The sequence below is a fragment of the Macaca mulatta genome, chromosome 7, assembly GCF_049350105.2.
Source record: "Macaca mulatta isolate MMU2019108-1 chromosome 7, T2T-MMU8v2.0, whole genome shotgun sequence".
Taxonomy (NCBI): domain Eukaryota; kingdom Metazoa; phylum Chordata; class Mammalia; order Primates; family Cercopithecidae; genus Macaca; species Macaca mulatta.
Genome location: NC_133412.1, coordinates 20,276,752 through 20,294,539, shown reverse-complemented (window position 1 = coordinate 20,294,539; position 17,788 = coordinate 20,276,752). Strand labels below are relative to the sequence as shown.

The window sequence follows — 17,788 nt, the reverse complement described above, 5'->3', positions numbered from 1 at the left end:
TTGGTACAGGAGCGAAGTCTTCAGTTGTTCTATGGATTTGTCTGCTCCAGTTATAATCACAGATTTGTCTGTTTCTCCTTTCAGTTCGTTAATTTTTATTTCATGTATTTTGATGGTCTTTTTAAGGTGCATACATGTTTATAATTTCTTTGTAAATTGGCTCTTCCATGGTTCTGTATTTCTTTTTATCTCCAGTGATTTTCTTTGCCCTGAAGTCAGCACTGTCAGATATTGTAATAGATGCTCCAGCTTTCCTTTTGTTAATATTTGCATGGTATACTTTTTCCCCATTTCTTTTAACCTACGTAATAATAGTATTATTATTGTTATTATTTTCAGTGGTATTTAGTATATTCACTTTAACCTACATATTATTTTTGAAGTGAGTTTCTTATAGAATCATATTTATCCTGCTAATCTCTGTCTTTTCAGCGGCATGTTTATGCCATTTATACTTAAGGTAATTACAGGTAAGTTTGGATTCAGGTCAACCATTGTATTATTTGTTTTATGTTTGTCCCTTTATTTTTGTTCTTCTGTTTCTTTCTGCCTACTTTTGGATTATCTTAACATGTTTTGGTATTCCACTTTTTTTTTGCTTTTCGTGGTGTCTCTTTGTGTAGTTTTTAAAGCGATTGCTCTAGGACTTACAATATATCTCCTTTTTACCATCTACTTAGAATTCTTACATTAAATATTAACTATGTTATATAAATATTATATAATATGAATATTACATTACCTGAAATAATGCAGAAACCTAACCACCATCATGAGTCCCTTTACCATTCTACTTTTTTTTTTTTTTTGAGACGGAGGTTTGCTCTTGTCGCCCAGGCTGGAGTGCAATGGCGCAATCTCGGCTCACCACAACCTCAGCCTTCCGGGTTCAAGCGATTCTCCTGCCTCAGCCTCTCGAGTAGCTGGGATTACAGGCATGTGTCACCACACCTGGCTAATTTTGTATTTTTAGTAGAGACAGGGTTTCTCTGTATTGGTCAGGCTGGTCTCGAGCTCCCGACCTCAGGTGTTCCGCCTGCCGCGGCCTTACGAAGTGCTGGGATTACGGTTGTGATCCACCATGCCTGGCTGTTTTCTAGTTATTTTTAATTTTTTTTTTCTGTTTAATTTTCAGCAGTTTGATTATGATATGTTTAAGAGTTTTGTGTGTGTGTGTGTGCGCGCCTATTGTATTCAGTCAGCTTCATCAATCTGTTGTTTTATGTCCTTCACAAAATTTGTGAAGTTTTAGCCATTTTTAATATTTTTTCTATCCTAAACTGTTACCTCTTCTTTTATGACTCTAATGACACAAATATTAGAATTTTTAGTATTATCCCACTAGTCCCTGGGGTCTATATTCATTTATAAGAATCTTTTATCTTCAGACTGTGTAATTTCTATAGATCTGTCTTCCAGTTTACTGACTCTTTACTCTGACACTGCCATTTTTCTATTGACCCCATCCAGTGAAATTTTAAAATTTCAGTTACTGTATTTTTCACTTCTAAATTATTTATTTGTTTATTTATTTATTTTTATTTTTATTTTTTTATTTTTTGAGATGGCGTCTCACTCTGTCGCCCAGGCTGGAGTACAGTGGCGCCATCTCAGCTCATTGCAACCTCCACCTCCTGGATTCAAGCGATTTTCCTGCTTCAGCTTCCTGAGTAGCTGAGATTACAGGCACCTACTACCATGCCCAGCTAATTGTTTTTTTTTTTTTTTTTTTTTTGTTTTTTTTTGAGATGGAGTCTCGCTCTGTCGCCCGGGCTAGAGTGCAGTGGCCGGATCTCAGCTCACTGCAAGCTCCGCCTCCTGGGTTTACGCCATTCTCCTGCCTACGCCATTCTCCTGCCTCAGCCTCCCGAGTAGCTGGGACTACAGGCGCCCGCCACCTCGCCTGGCTAGTTTTTTGTATTTTTTTAGTAGAGATGGGGTTTCACAGTGTTAGCCAGGATGGTCTCGATCTCCTGACCTCGTGATCTGCCCGTCTCGGCCTCCCAAAGTGCTGGGATTACAGGCTTGGGCCACCGCGCCCGCCTAATTTTTGTATTTTTAGTAGAGATGGGGTTTCACCACGTTGGCCAGGCTGGTCTCGAACTCTTGACCTTGTGATCTGCCTGCCTCAGCCTCCCAAAGTGCTAGTATTACAGGCGTGAGCCACCATGCCTGGCTTAAATTTTTTTTTTTTTTTTTTTTTTTTTGAGACGGAGTCTCGCTTTGTCACCCAGGCTGGAGTGCAGTGGCCGGATCTCAGCTCACTGCAAGCTCCGCCTCCCGGGTTCACGCCATTCTCCTGCCTCAGCCTCCCGAGTAGCTGGGACTACAGGCGCCTGCCACCTCGCCCGGCTAAGTTTTTGTATTTTTAGTAGAGACGGGGTTTCACTGTGTTAGCCAGGATGGTCTCGATCTCCTGACCTCGTGATCCGCCCGTCTCGGCCTCCCAAAGTGCTGGGATTACAGGCTTGAGCCACCGCGCCCGGCCGCCTGGCTTAAATTTTTAATTTCTTTCTTTATGTCTCTTATTTCTTTACTGAGACTTTATATCTTTTTATTCATTTCTAGGGTGTTCACCTTTATTTCTTGTAGCATTTTTGCCTGATAAATCCTAAATCTGTGTCATCTTGGCATTTGTATCTATTGATTGCACTTTCATATATAAATTGAGATATTCTTGGTTCTTTGTGTGCTTGGTAATTTTGGATTGTGTGCCCAACATTAAAAGATTTTTTTTTTTTTGAAATTTGAGTCTTATTTAAAATCTGTGGAGAATGTTGATTTTTTTTTGAGACGGAGTCTCGTTCTGTCACCCAGGCTGTAATGCAGTGGCACAATCTCGGCTCACTGCAACCTTTGCCTCCCGGATTCAAGCCATTCTCCTGCCTCAGCCTCCTGCGTAGCTGGGGCTACAGGTGCTCACCACCATGCCTGGCCTAATTTTTGCATTTTTAGTAGAGACAGGGTCTTGCCATGTTGCCCAGGCTGGTCTCAAACTCCTGACCTCAAGAGATCCACCTGTCTCGGCCTCCCAAAGTGTTGGGATTACAGGTGTGAGCCACCATGCCCAGCTGAAGTAATTATTTTCTGTATGACTATGGCACAAACTCAGTATGCAATGGATGCAATGGGTTATTGTTTTAAAATTCTTTTAGTTCCATAGGTTTTTGGGGAACAGATTGCAGTAGATTATTGGTTTCAGTTGGTTTTGAATTTTCCTTTATTTTTAGTGTTTTTAAAAATTTTTGTCTTTTGTTTTGAACATGCCATCATTCGTTTTCTGAACAAAATGCTAAATTTATTGTGCGATATACAAGGGAGAGCCATAATTGTAGGACATAATTTCTCTGAATGAAACAAACTGCCCAACCAGGTGCAGTGGTTCATGCTTATGATCCCACCATTTTGGGAGGCTGAGGTAGGAGGATCACTGGAGGCCATGAGTCTGAGACCAGCCTGGACAATATAGTGAGACCCTATCTATTAAAAATAAACAAACAAACAAACGATGTTATCCATGTATGGTAGTGCGCTCCTGTAGTCCCAGCTCCTTGGGAGGCTGAGATGGGAAGATTGCTTGAGCCCAGGAGTTCAAGGATATAATGAGCTGTGATTGCACAACTGCACTCCAACCTGGGTGACAGAGCAAGACTTTGTTTTAAAAGAAAAGAAAAGAAACTGCTGGTCTTAAATAGGATTTGAGGAATTATGTTGTTCAGGGATTGGTGAAGTTAGGAGTATTTAGGAATTGATTGACCTTTTATTATGTAAATGTGGTTATGAATTGTGGTGTTGCTGACTGGTGACTTGCTGAAGTGATATCACTCATTCAGAACTCCCTTTGATGGGTGTAGGATGGGTTTAACACCAGTTCTGGTGATTACTTGTTGTTATGGTCCTTTCTGGAATTTGGAGTTTAGAACTTTTTTTTTTTATCATACGTAAAACATTTACATGGTTCCAGAATCAAAACTATATCACAAGATGCATTCACGGAAGTCTGGCTTTCTTCCTTATCCCTTCCATCCTTTTTTTCTTTCTTTTTTGAGACAGGATCTTATTCTGTCACCCAGGCTGGAGGGCAGTGGCACCTTCACGGCTCACTGCAACCTCAGCCTTCCAAGCTCAAGTGATCCTCCCTGCTCAGACTCCTGAGTAGCTGGGACTACGAGTACGTGCAAGCACGTCTGGCTAATTTTTAAATTTGTTGTAGAGATGGGATCTCCCTGTGTTGCCCAGGCTGGTCTCAAACTCCAGGGCTCAAGCATCCCTCCTGCCTCAGCCTCCCAAGATGCTGAGATTACAGGTGTGAGCTACCACACCTGGCCTTTTGTTTTGCTTTCTATTGAGTAAAGTTTGAAACAGTCTGCAGGCCAAATTTGGCCCACATTTTTTTTTTTTTGTAAATAAGATTTTGTTGGAGCACAGCCATACTCATTCGTTTACATAATTGTGTGTGGCTTTTGTGCTACAGTGGCAGAATTGAGTAACTATAACAGAGAATACAGTATGTGGCCTAGAGACTAAAATATTTACTTTCCAGACCTGTTTTGAAAAAATTTGCTGACTTCTGCTACAAAGAATCATTTTCATTAAGTTTTAGCTTATCTCTCCTTCTTTTCCTTTCTTTCTAAAAAAAAAAAGCAGATACTTAAATAAACTCAACATTTATCTCCTTTTTCTGCAAAGTATAGCATACTATAAACCCTTTACTGTCTTGCCTTTTTTCACTAAACAATGTATCTATCTTGAAAGTCACTCTGTATCAATATTGTTTTCATTCCTGGACTAGGTTACAGTTTTCATCTCCTTTAGGCTGTATTTTTCTGCTATATCTTCATTTTCTACAGGTATGCTGTTCATCTTATTAATATCCTCTTTTTCTTAGAATGTCGTTGTATCAGGTTTGGTCAACAACCCTTTTCTTTGTTAGTATTTATTTCCTATGCATTTTAAGTGCATTTTGTAACATTAAAATATTAGCTATAATGTTATTAAGCTCTAAGTTACAAACTATAAGCAGTTGTAAATTAGGTACTGTGTCTTTTCAGCAGTATATTGTACTCAGGATAGTCATCTACCTAGTTTAAGTGCCAGGACATCATGCTTGCCCTATAATCTAACAATCTCAGTTATTATAAATAATACCTGTGTTTTAACAGTGTCTTTGTAACGCCTAGCTATTTCACTGGGCATCTGTGATGGAAAGATAGGTGGTTTTAAAAAATATGCATTAAACATTTCTGGGTCTTTTTCCCCTTCTTCCCAACAAAGTAGCCAAACTAATGTATAGTATTAGTAGTGCTTACTGATGTTGGAATGTTATTTGTGTTGATTAGTTAACCCTAATATACTGCTACTATTTTTTGTTATTGTTGTTTTAGGTTAAATGGAAACCACCCTTGAGAACTGGATGCCTGTGTAACTGTTCTACCATAATCAGTGTATTGCAATGAGCGGGGGAGGAGAGCAGCCGGATATCCTGAGTGTTGGAATTCTAGTGAAAGAAAGATGGAAAGTGGTGAGTGTACATCTCAGAGTGTGTGTGTGTGTGTGTGTGTGTGTGTGTGTGTATACATATCGGGGTAATTTTTGGTATCCTGATAAAAATAGCATGTCATTAGGAAATATTATATACATTACTTATATGCCTAAAGCAGTTATTTACACTTATTTTTCTATGATTAAGCTCTGTTTATACCCTAATTCTTACTCTTGCTTCATATAGTACTAAATTTTTGAACAAATGAAAAAATACAGTGTTTGAAATTACAATGAGCTGGCCGGGCGCGGTGGCTCACGCCTGTAATCCCAGCACTTAGGGAGGCCGAGGCGGGCCGATCATGAGGTCAGGAGATTGAGGCCATCCTGGCTAACACGGTGAAACCCCATCTCTACTAAAAAAAAAAAATACAAACAATTAGCCGGGTGTGGTGTGGGTGCCTCTAGTCCCGGCTACTCAGGAGGCTGAGGCAGGAGAATGGTGTGAACCCGGGAGGCGGAGCTTGCAGTGAGCTGAGATTGCGCCACTGCACTCCAGCCTGGGCAACAAGAGCGAGACTCCATCTCAAAAAAAAAAAAAAAAAAAAAAAAAAAAGCAAGTCCAATGAGCTGCTCTTTTTTTTTTTATTATTAAGGAAAATTGTAAGTATACATAGAAAATAGAGACTTATATAATGCACCTCCATGTACTCATGACCCAAGTTAAATAGTCATCAGTGTATGATTAATCTTGTTTCATCTCTCTCCCAGAATATTTTGAAGTGATATTTAACCTTAGCATTTCTTCTGTGTATACTTCAGTATGTATCTCTAACAAATAAGGACTTACTTTTAAAAACATAATCGTAATACCATTATCATACCTTAAAAATAATCATTTCTTTCCTGCTGACTCCTCCCCCAAGGTTGTGTGTCATTTTGTCTGTTGTTAGCATGTGGTATTTTCAGCTACTTTCTACTGTTATAAAATACTGTAGTAGTACTAGAAACAGGTAATCATTTCTTAATATCACCAAATATAGTTTTAGTTTTCACATTCTCCTGATTGTAAAGTATTTTCAACAGTCTGAATCAAGATCCAAATAAAATCTGGATATTGTAATTAGTTGCCATCACTTAAGTTTCTTTTCATTTCTAGGTTCCTTCCTCTTTATTGTTCTTTTTTTCCCCTTACAATTTATTTACTGAAGAAATTAGGTGATTTGTCTGTAAAATTTCCCATGGTTTGGATTTTGCTATCTGCTTCCATTTGATGTTAACACGTTTCTCTGTCTTGTGTATTTCATGTAAATTGGTAGTTATATCTACAGGCTGGATTAGATCTGACTTTAGGTTTGTTTTGAGATGGGGACATCTTTTTTTCATAAATGTTATTGTGAGCCTTCACTAGGAGGCATATAATATCTTATTGCCCATCTGTCTATCTTTTTTGTGGTGGTAACACTATTGATGATCATTGCCTAGGGCTATTATTTATGGATTGCAAATTAGTGATATTCCATAATTCATTTATTAGCTGAAGTGTATCTATAAGGACAAATTTTTTTATCATCAATTATTTGATTATCTTGAGGTACAATTTGATTAGGAAAACAAGATAAATACTTGCTTCTCTTTTTTAATTTACCAGTTTTCAAAACAATGAATTGGTTTCTTATCATTCTCCAAAAGTGACCAATTAGATTTGTTTTTTAGTATAATTAAGAAGGATTTGAACAAATTTATGTGTTTCAGTCCATGGTAGTTATCCTTATAGATGTTTAAATTGTCTTATTTGACTAAGGGGACACACTTCACATTGTCTTCTGAGTTCTTTTGACAGGATCCTAATAGTCTTTCAATGTCTTTCTTTCCCTAGACCTAGAATCTGCCATCTCTCTAATACTACTCATTTCTTTAAGGAACTATTTTTGTTTTGGATATATTTAATTATTTTTTATTGCTACACAGTCCACCAAAGTTTTTTTCCATTAGTAGGTTTTACAAAGCTATTTTAATGGTTCCCTTAATTTATGAACAGATTGGAAAAAGAAGACCCTTTAGAAATAGAATTTTTATTTTTTATTCGTATGGTACAGTGTGTTTTACTGATTAGGTAAGTCAGTAGACTTTGAAAATTTACTTGACCAAATATAAGAAAACTATGTCAGCATCATGGACTGGTGCAGGGAGATTCAGCAGTTGCTAATCTTTTATGTAAGTCAGACATGAGTGTTGCTTTGGTGAGAGGATTACACTAAGCACTGTGTTAAGGCTAGTTTGTTCTCCAGTGGACATATCAAAAGGTGACAAGTGAAACTCTTAATTGGCATGGTTCCCTTGTCCTGGTAATTAGAACTAATATATCTGAGGAACTTATCTCCAACATTTTGGAGGGCATAGGGGCATTTTTAGTTAAAAAAAAAATGACAAGCTCATTGTTACAGATGATGTTTTAGTTATTTATTGTTATGTAACAAACTACATCAAAATTTAGAAGCTTAAAACAATCATTTTATTTTGCTTGCAGTTTTGTGCCTTAGGAATTTGGGAAGAGTTTGCCTGGGTGATTTGTCCCTTATGTGGCACTAGCAGGATTGTTTCAGTTAGAGGATCCATTTATAAATGGTTTCTTTACTCACTTGTCTGGTATCATGGGGTTCCTTAGCTCTTCACCCCCAACTCCCAACCCCCAACCTGGTGGCTTGTTTTCTAGGGCATCACCACATGGCTGTGGCTTCTCAGGATGGTCCCATTTCTTTCTTTCTTTCTTTTTTTTTTTTTGAGACAGCGTCTTACTCTGTCGCCCAGGCTGGAGTGCAGTGGCGCAATCTCAGCTCACCACAGCCTCGCCTCCCGGGTTCAAGCGACTTTCCTGCCTCAGCCTTCCGAGTAGCTGAGATTACAAGCGTGCACCATCACACCGGCTAATTTTTGTATTTTGAGAAGAGGTGGGGTTTCACCATGTTGGCAAGGCTGGTCTCAAACTCCTAACCTCAGGTTATCCACCCGCCTCGACCTCCCAAAGTGCTGGGATTACAGATGTGAGCCATTGCGCCCGGCCAGATGGTCCCATTTCTTACATGGTGGCTAGCTTTCAAGAGACAGGAAATGGAAGCTACCAGGCTGGTTAAGGGCTGTCCTCAGAGCTGGCACAGTGTCACTTTGCCCTATTCTGTTGATGAAAGCAGTTAAGGGGAAAATGGACTCTACCTCTTGATGGCGGAGTAGCAAGGTCACATTGCCTTCATCAGTGTGAAAGGTTTTCTTCACATTGAAGAAGAGCAGGGATGGATGATATTATTGTGCCTATTGTTGGAAAATACAATCTCCCACAGACCTTACCTGTATTCTTCCTGTAATCTGTGTACCCCAATCATACTAAACTGCCTCTCTCTTTGCCTCATAAACCTTGATAATTTCTTAGGGCTTTGTCAGGCCAATTAAAAAATGCTCTATTAATGTTTAAATGGCATTATAGGGATAGAAATAGACAAAGAAGCAAAAACATTTACTTCAGCCTAGTTGTTTTATTCTGTCATTTAGTAAGGTTTTTTTGTGAGGTAAAACATGAAGCTGCCTCTACCAGTCCTTAGTTAGAAAGGAATCTGTTTGGTACTGTGTATGAGGTTTTAAAGCTACACTAGGTTTTATTTAATGGGCAAAATATAAAGAATCATAAGTATATCAATCAAGGCCCATGAAGGAACAATTTATTTAACTTAATGCTTCTGCGACTTTTTTTTTTTTTTGAGGCAGAGTCTCACACTGTCGCTCAGGCTGGAGTGCAATGGCACGATCTCTGCTCACTGCAACCTCCGCCTCCCAAGTTCAAGCGATTCTCCTGCCTCAGCCTCCTGAGTAGCTGGGATTATAGGCATGCGCCACCACACTTGACTAATTTTTGTATTTTTAGTAGAGACGGGGTTTCTCCATGTTGGTCAGGCTGGTCTCAAACTCCTGACCTCGTGATCCGCCCGCCTCGGCCTCCCAAAGTGCTGGGGTTACAGGTGTGAGCCACCACACCTGGCCACTTCTGGAACTTTTTAAAAATCTTGAACTTATCCTGGAGTTTCATGTAGTATTCCTTTCCCATCACCAAATGACAATAAAGCAGGATCAGCCGGGTGCCGTGGCTCACGCCTGGAATCCCAGCATTTTGGGAGGCAGAGGTGGGCAGATCACCTGAGATCAGGAGTTTGAGACCAGCCTGGCCAACATGGTGAGACCCCATCTCTATTAAAAATACATAAATTAGCCAGGCGTGGTGGCGCACACCTGTAATCCCAGCTACTGGGGAGGCTGAGGCAGGAGAATTGCTTGAACCCGGGAGGCTGAGGTTGCAGTGAGCCAAGATCATGTCACTGCACTCCAGCCCTGGAGACAGTGTGAGACTACCAACTGAAAACATTAAAAATAAATAAATAAAAATAAAGAAGGGTTATGGCTCACATGTGCAAAGTAATAAGTATAGGATTATATTTATAAGTTAGCACTTTGCCAAATGCTTTGGGGGACACAAGGAAATAGAATAGAACAAATGGCCATCTCTTCGAAGAAGCTTAGTTTCTCTGTAACAGGATAGGATATTGACAATGGAAAGTTAATCAACATGACAGTTTAAAAACAAGGTATTTCATGGACAGGTCTTTAATTTGAAAAATACAAGGTAATAATACAAGTGATATCTGAGCCCTGGCCCGGTACCTGAGGTATGGCCCGGTACAGTGATTAATTGAATGATTAAACAAATAATTACTGTAGAAATTCAGAAGATAAATTAACCTAGATGTAGTAATCAGTGATGATCAAGTGGAGAAAGAGATCGAACATGGAACTGGGGCGTCTTGAGCTGGTTAGGATTTAGGACCCTGTGCCTATGATGACTTCCTACATTATATCACATCCTGGATGTTGGATAATGTGATAAGGAGACAACCTAGTTTCAGGAAATGGAAAATAATTGCTGTATCTAGCTTGAAGTATCTACCCCCACAACCCAGCTTTCAGAGCCTACAGGTGCAGTTGCCACTGACTCTTCAAAACTTGCTTATGATACTCAGACCAGCATCCTCATATTCCCCAGTTAAGCTCACATATTTTATCAGAGAGAATAGTGTTTGTTGAACTTGCTTAAATTGATTTTTTTTTTACTCGTATATGAATAAATAGATGTATAGTGAATTCTGGGATAGTTTGGTACTGGAGTTCTCTGCCTGCTCTGTGGGCCCTGTTAGGTACCCCTGAGAAAAGGATAAGTGGTGGTGAGAGGGCTGGGTGATTTTGTAGTGTTTTTTGTTTTTTTCGTCTTTGAGATGGAGTCTCTCTCTGTCACCCAGGTTGGAATGCAGTGGCAGGATCTTGGCTTACTATTGCCTCAGCCTCCTGAGTAGCTGGGATTACAGGCATGTGCCACCATGCCTGGCTAATTTTTGTATTTTTTAGTAGAGATGGGATTTCACCATGTTGGCCAGGCTGGTCTCAAACTCCTGACCTCAAGTGAGCCTCCCGCCTCAGCCTCCCAAAGTGCTAGGATTACAGGAGTGAGCCACTGCACTCAGCCAGGATTTCATAGTTTAAAAAGTCTTCCTTAAAATTAAAACAACAAATCGGGTTGTTGAGTGGCATTTGTAGGAAGAGATTCTTTCAAATACTGTATTGTTGGTGACATTTCTGATGCTGGCTGTCAACCAAATTTTAAAATTGTTTGTGGGTGGAATAATTTCATTACTTTTTTGTGGATAAACCTGTGGGGAAAGGTTTTGATGTTATTTTCAGGCATATGTTTTCTTGGCATATACATAGTTAATTTAACAATATTGAAATATTTTATAAAACAGATTGTAAAATTATACATTTTCTAAATATAACAGATCAATTACTTTCAAGTTAGAATCTTCTAGTAATTTTGAGTGTGTGTGTTCTTATTTTCTGTGCAGTTGAGAAAGATTGGGGGTGGGGGCTTTGGAGAAATTTACGATGCCTTGGACATGCTCACCAGGGAGAATGTTGCACTGAAGGTGGAATCAGCTCAACAACCAAAACAAGTTCTGAAAATGGAGGTTGCTGTTTTGAAAAAGCTGCAAGGTAAGCCCTTTGTAGAATATACAATTTATGATTTGTATGTTAATTTATAATTTATTTGTATCTTCCTGAACCTTAATTACATTCTTTGAGTACTAATTGAATGTACTGGTGTCAGCCGGGTATAAATATGCTGAGCATTTTTCTCTTGGAAATTTTATAACTAGTTAGTAGTAGTAGAAATATGTAATTACTTAGAATAATTGGGCTTTGGGAGTTCCTTTTCATGGAGTAAGGATGAGAGAGTGTGAATTAGCAGAATTTTTACTGCTTTGGAAAGTATTGTCGTAAGTCTGCTATTTGCCTTTCTTTTTTAAACTACCAATAACAAATGCCTCTGAGTTGTCTCTACTCATGTCTTTGGATGTTAAATGTGTTTTAATCACAGTAAGGAAGCTGCCTTCAAATCACACTGCAGGATGGATTAAAAATAATACTGTTGATTATGTGTTGATTCATATTAACTTCAGTTTCAGAGAGTATCTGTTTCTGGCCCTGTTGTCATTTTTGAAGTCCATTTTACTACTTGGGCCCCATTTGTTTTTATTATAAAAATGAATAATTTTTTTTCTGACATGAATCCAGTGGTATAAAACCCTGAATACATTGCTAGTTTGTGTTCACCTTTGTATTCTCAGCTTAATGACATACTGTCTGGTATTACTTATATTTAAATGTTTGATCTGAAACAAAATTAAATAGGGATGATCATTTTCCTTTGCCCCAGGCATATCCGTTTCTCTACCAGTTGACTCATTTGATTAGAGAATGATGCTAGTAAAATTATAGTTCTGGTTTTATAGTCATTTTTAGCTCAAACTTAGCTTCTCCACAACATGGTAAATCAGGAAAACAGTGGATAGATTAGCACCCATTGTCAATACTAGAAAAATAAATAATTGGAGAAGAAAGAATAGGTAAAAGGATGGCTCTCTCTTTTTCTGACCTTTTCTATTTTCTCCCCATGTCTCTTGAGTTGTTGTTCTCAACTCAATGGTGTAGAGGCTGCACACAGGTACAGCCAGACCTACATCTTCCTGGGTTGCACAGGTCCCAGGATACCTGTGTTACTCTCAGGCAAGCCCATGAAGGGTATGTCAGCATCAGCTTGGTGTGGATAGTGCCACTTCACCTTTCTCCTACTTGGCCCCAAGGAGATGCTTCCAGGTGAGGCAGGATACAGCTTTGCTGCCCCTTCAGGAGGTTCTCCTGCTTAATTTGACTATGGTTTACTCAGGATTCTATTTTATAAAGCTTGAAGATCAGTTTAGTACCTTTTATGAATGAGTTAGAGACCCTTGGATGCTAGCTCTCTCCTTTTCTTGTATTTTATTTTTTACGTTATTAACTAAAATATTTTTCCTATCTGCTTATAAACGCATGACATCTCATTCTTAAGAACCCTTCACTTTCCAAAAATAAATTGATTTTTAATCTTCTGGTCCCTATTTCAGTGAGGCAGTCCTTGACTCTCTTCTCTTGGCTTCCTAACTTATGCCTTCTGCATACTTATTCCTCACAACTTCATTTTGTTGAGGGTGCTTTGTAATCTGGACCATTCTGATAACATTTTTATGGGGCTGAGCTGCTCTTGCTGTCATGTTGGCATAATGACTTCTTACTGAATGATCCCAATGAAAAGGCCGAGTGTAAGGAAAAGGTATTTAACCAGAGGCTAACCCTTTATAGGATTAGTTAATTTTTAAATTGATGTTCAATTTTTGATAGCTGGGATACGGGTTTTTTTTTTTTTTTTTTTTTTTTTTTTGAGTCAGAGTCTCGATCTGTCACCAGGCTAGAGTGCAGTGGCACGATCTCAGCTCACTGCAACCTCTGCCTCTGGGGTTCAAGCGATTCTCCTGCCTCAGCCTCCCTAGTAGCTCCGACTGCAGGCACACGCCTCCACACCCAGCTAGTTTTTGTATTTTTAGTAGAGACGGGGTTTCACCATGTTGGCCAGGGTGGTCTCAATCTTTTGACCTCATGATCTGCCCACCTCAGTCTCCCAAAGTGCTGGGATTACAGACATGAGCCACTGCGCCTGGCCGGGATTTTTTTTTTTTTTTTTTAACAAGATAAAAAGATATTTTATGATGAATTAGCCCGACCCCTAATTCTGTTCCTTTTAATCAATTCCTCTTCTCAAAATTCATATACTGCCTGCTCTCACATTCCCTCAGTTCTCAATTTTCTTTCTCACAGTCTTTTCTGTACTTAACAACCCTAGATTTTCTCAGTTCAGGCAAAACTCTCATTAATAGTATGTTCCTTTCTCTTTGACCCTAAAGTGTGAAGGCCTTAGCATTTCACCCTATATTTTCTTCTGAGTGACCTTCCCCCATGCTGCTGTATCAGATTACTGTCTTTTCAAAGCTTTCTGAAACATTCTGGATGTAACCTGCAATTCTCCAATGAATCAAGCTAGACTCTTGAATTTTTTTTTTTTTTAGTTGGAGTCTTGCTCTATTGCCCAGGCTGGAGCGCAGTGGCACGATATCAGTTCACTGCAACCTCTGCCTCCCAGGTTCAAGCGATTCTCCTGCCTCAGACTCCTAAGTAGCTGGGACTACAGGTGGGTGCCACCACGCCCAGCTGATTTTTTGTAGTTTTAGTAGAGATGGAGTTTCACCATGTTGGCCAGGCAGCTAACTCCAGACTTCAGACAATCCTCCCATCTTGGCTTCCCAAAGTGTTGGGATTACAGGCATGAGCCACCACACCTGGCCAAGACTCTTGAATTTTACTTGGTTTTTACAAATGTATTTTAATGTTTATCTACTTATAAACTAAATTATTTATTAGCCTATTAGGTAGTACTTCTATACCTATTATTATTATTATTCTCTAAAGTGTTCCTAATAAGTAGAGCCATAAAACTTATTAAGCCTATCCTTTTATTCACAGTATTGTTCAGAGATACATCTCTGTATAAACATTTATGTGTGTCTCTTTCCCCTCTCCGTTTGCAGCTGTATTATCTTCATCCTCTGTTTTTCAGTTTATTTGCTTTGAAACTGTGCAAAGGTGGTCATTGCCATTCTAATCTGTTAGATTCCTTTTTCTTCCACTTTAAATGATTGTTTTATAATGATATCCTACCTGTCTTCACTTCTCCATTTTCTTTTTTTATTAAAAATTTTTTTTGTTGTTTTTTTCCTCAGTTTTCATGATCTCTTGTGCTGTATCTCAACACACCAATTTTTGTTGTTGTTGTTGTTGTTGTTGTGTTGTATTTTCTTTTTAATAAGTATAGTTTAGGCCAGGCGCGGTGGCTTATGCCTGTAAACCCACCACTTTGGGAGGCCAGGGTGGGTGGATCGCCTGAGGTCGGGAATTTGAGACCAACCTGGGCGACATGGTAAAACCCCATCTCTACTAAAAAATTCAAAATTTAGCCAAGCGTGGTGGCGTGTGCCTGTCATCTCAGCTACTCTGGAGGCTGAGGTATAAGAATCGCTTGAGCCCAGTAGGCGGAGGTTGCAGTGAGCCAAGAAGGTGCCATTGCACTCTAGCCTGGGCGACAGAACCAGACCCTGTCTCAAATAAAAAAGTATAGATTTACAGTGCCACTGTAAGAGAAAAAAAACTTCTGTCCTTTGATTTCAAATCTGATCATTAGTCATTTCTATAGTGAAATGATGGTTCCTCAGGAACCATCAGTACTTCTAAAAAAGTTAGATTTCCATTCTAGTCTTAATAGAATTTGGTACACATCTAGAATCCTGAAGTGAGACAGGCAGATTATTTATTTATTTATTTATTTATTTATTTATTTATTTATCTGTCGCCCAGGCTGGAGTGCAGTGGCCCAAACACAGCTCACTGCAGCCTCGATCTTGTGGCTCAACCAGTCCTCTGGCCTCAGCCTCCAGAGTAGCTGGGACCGCAGGTGTGTGCCACCACACTCGGCTAATTTTTTTTTTTTTTTTTTTTTGTAGAGACATAGAGTCTAGCTATGTTGCCCAGGCTGATCTCAAATTCCTGGGCTCAAGCAGTCGTCTTGCCTCGGCCTCCCAGAATGTTGGAATTAAAGATGTGAACCACCACACCCAGCCTGAGACAGGCAAATATTAAATTTTCTTTTTTCTCTAATTTTTAAAATACTTTTTAAAAAAGACAGTTTTAGGTTCACAGCAAAATTGAGAGGAAAGTATAGAGGTATCCTACATATTGCCTGCCCTCTCACATGTATGTACTCCCTCAGTATCATCATCCCCCACAGCTGTACATTTGTTACAATTGATGAACCTACATTGATACGTCATTATCACCGAGATCCCATAGTTTTACAATAGGATTCACTCTTATTGAACATTCTGTGGGTCTGGATGAATGTGTAATGACATATATCCACCATTATGTGTATACAGGTGCTCTTCAACTTATGATGGGGTTATGTTCTGATAAACCCGTTTAAGTTGAAAAATTGTAAGTTGAACCATTGTATGTCAGGAACCATCTCTCTCTCTTTTCACTGCCCTAAAAATCCTATGTGTACTCTCTGTTTCCCTGCCTCCTAAACTCTGGTGATGACTAATCTTTTTACTTTCTCTTTAATTTTGCCTTCTCCAGATGTCATATATTTAGAGTCATACATTTATTGGCTTCTTTCATTTAGTAATGTGCACTTAAGTTTCCTCCACATCTTTTCATGGCTTGATAGGTCATTTTTTTAAACATTTAATAATATTCCATTGTCTAGAGGTACCACAGTTCATTTATCCATTCACCTAATGAGGGATATCTTGGTTGCTGTGCAGATTTTTGTGTGGGAAAAGTTTTCTACTTGTTTGGGGAAATACCAAAGAGCATTGTTGCTGGATTTGATAATAAGAGCGTGTTTAGTTTTATAAGAAACTGCCAAATTTTCTTCCAAAGTGGCTGTATCATTTTGCATTCTCATCAGCAGTGAATGAGAGTTCCACATGCTCACCAGCATTTGGTATTGTCAGTGTTCTGGATTTTGGTCATCTAACAGGTGTGTAGTGACATCTCATTGTCATTAATTTGCGTTTCTCTAATGATGTGTGATGTGGAGCACTTTTTCATGTGCTTATTTGCCATCTGTATATCTTCTTTGGTGGGGTGTCAGAAGTGTTTGACCGATTTTAAAATCAGGTGGTTTGTTTTCTTATTGTTGAGTTTTTAGAATTATTCAAATATTTGCATATCAGTCTTTTATCATATAGGTCTTTTGCAAATGTTTTGAATTTTCTCTATTGATTTTCTATGTTTAATTTGATTGATTTCTGCTCTAATTTTTATTATTTCTTCTCTTCTGCTTTAATTTGCTTTCTAGTTTCCTAAAGTAAAAACTTTGGTTATTGATTTTAGATCTTTCTTTTCTACTACATGCACTCAGTGCTATAAATTTCCCTTCAAGCACCGTTTTCAGTGCATCCCAGAAATTTTGATGTTATGTTTTATTTTTATTCAACATGAAATATTTTAAAACTTCTTGTGATAGTTCTTCTTTGACTCATGTGTTTAGAAGTGCGTTGTATTAATCTCCATGTGTTTCAGAATTTTTCCAGTTGTCTTTCTAATATTGATCTCTAGTTAAATTCCACTGTGTTCTGAGAGCAGACATTGTATGATTTCTATTATTTTGTTAGGGTATGTTTTATAGCACTCAGAATGTGGTCTGTCTTGGTGAATATTCTGTATGAGCATGAGAATAATGTGTATTCTGCTGTTGTTGGCTTAAGTAGTCTGTAGATGTCAGTTATATCTAGTTAATTGATGGTATTGTTTAGTTCAGCTGTGTCTTTACTGATTTTCTGGCTGCTGGATCTGTTCATTTCTGACAGAAGAGTTTTGAAGTCTCCAGCTATAATAGTGCATTCGTCTTTCTCCTTACAGTTCTATTGTTTTTTACCTCATGTAGTTTGAAGCTCTGTTGTTAGATGCATGCATGTTTCTAGATATTATTAGGCACATAGTATATGGCTTCTTAGAGAATTGACCCCTTTATCATTATGTAATACTCTTGTTATTATTACTATAATTTTCTTGGGGATGTACTCACTAGGTTGTTCAGGCTGGTCTTGAACCCCTGACCTCAGTGATCCTCCTGCCTCAGCCTCCTGAATAGCTGGGATTACAGGTGCAAGCTACTGTGCTTGGCTATGATGCCCTTCTTTATACTTGTCAATTTTTTTTACATGGATCCTGCTCTGTCAAATTAATATAGCAATATTTACTTTCTTTTGAGTATTAGTAG

The 17,788-nt window shown here is 38.7% G+C and overlaps 1 protein-coding gene across 4 annotated transcripts in view; it reads left to right on the top strand.

The window, feature by feature from the left end:
- Window positions 1-17,788, top strand: part of TTBK2 (tau tubulin kinase 2) — a 169,224-nt gene that overhangs the window by 33,195 nt on the left and 118,241 nt on the right. The window contains exons 2-3 of one of the 4 annotated variants that reach the window (XM_077939168.1): window positions 5,385-5,521; window positions 11,483-11,568. In XM_077939168.1, coding sequence (XP_077795294.1) covers window positions 11,538-11,568 — 31 coding nt within the window. In that variant the 5' untranslated portion in view covers window positions 5,385-5,521; window positions 11,483-11,537. Of the gene's footprint in view, window positions 1-5,384; window positions 5,522-11,420; window positions 11,569-12,541; window positions 12,733-17,788 lie in introns of those variants that run through there. The other 3 variants (XM_015142040.3, XM_077939169.1, XM_028850793.2) reach the window with 3 other exon arrangements.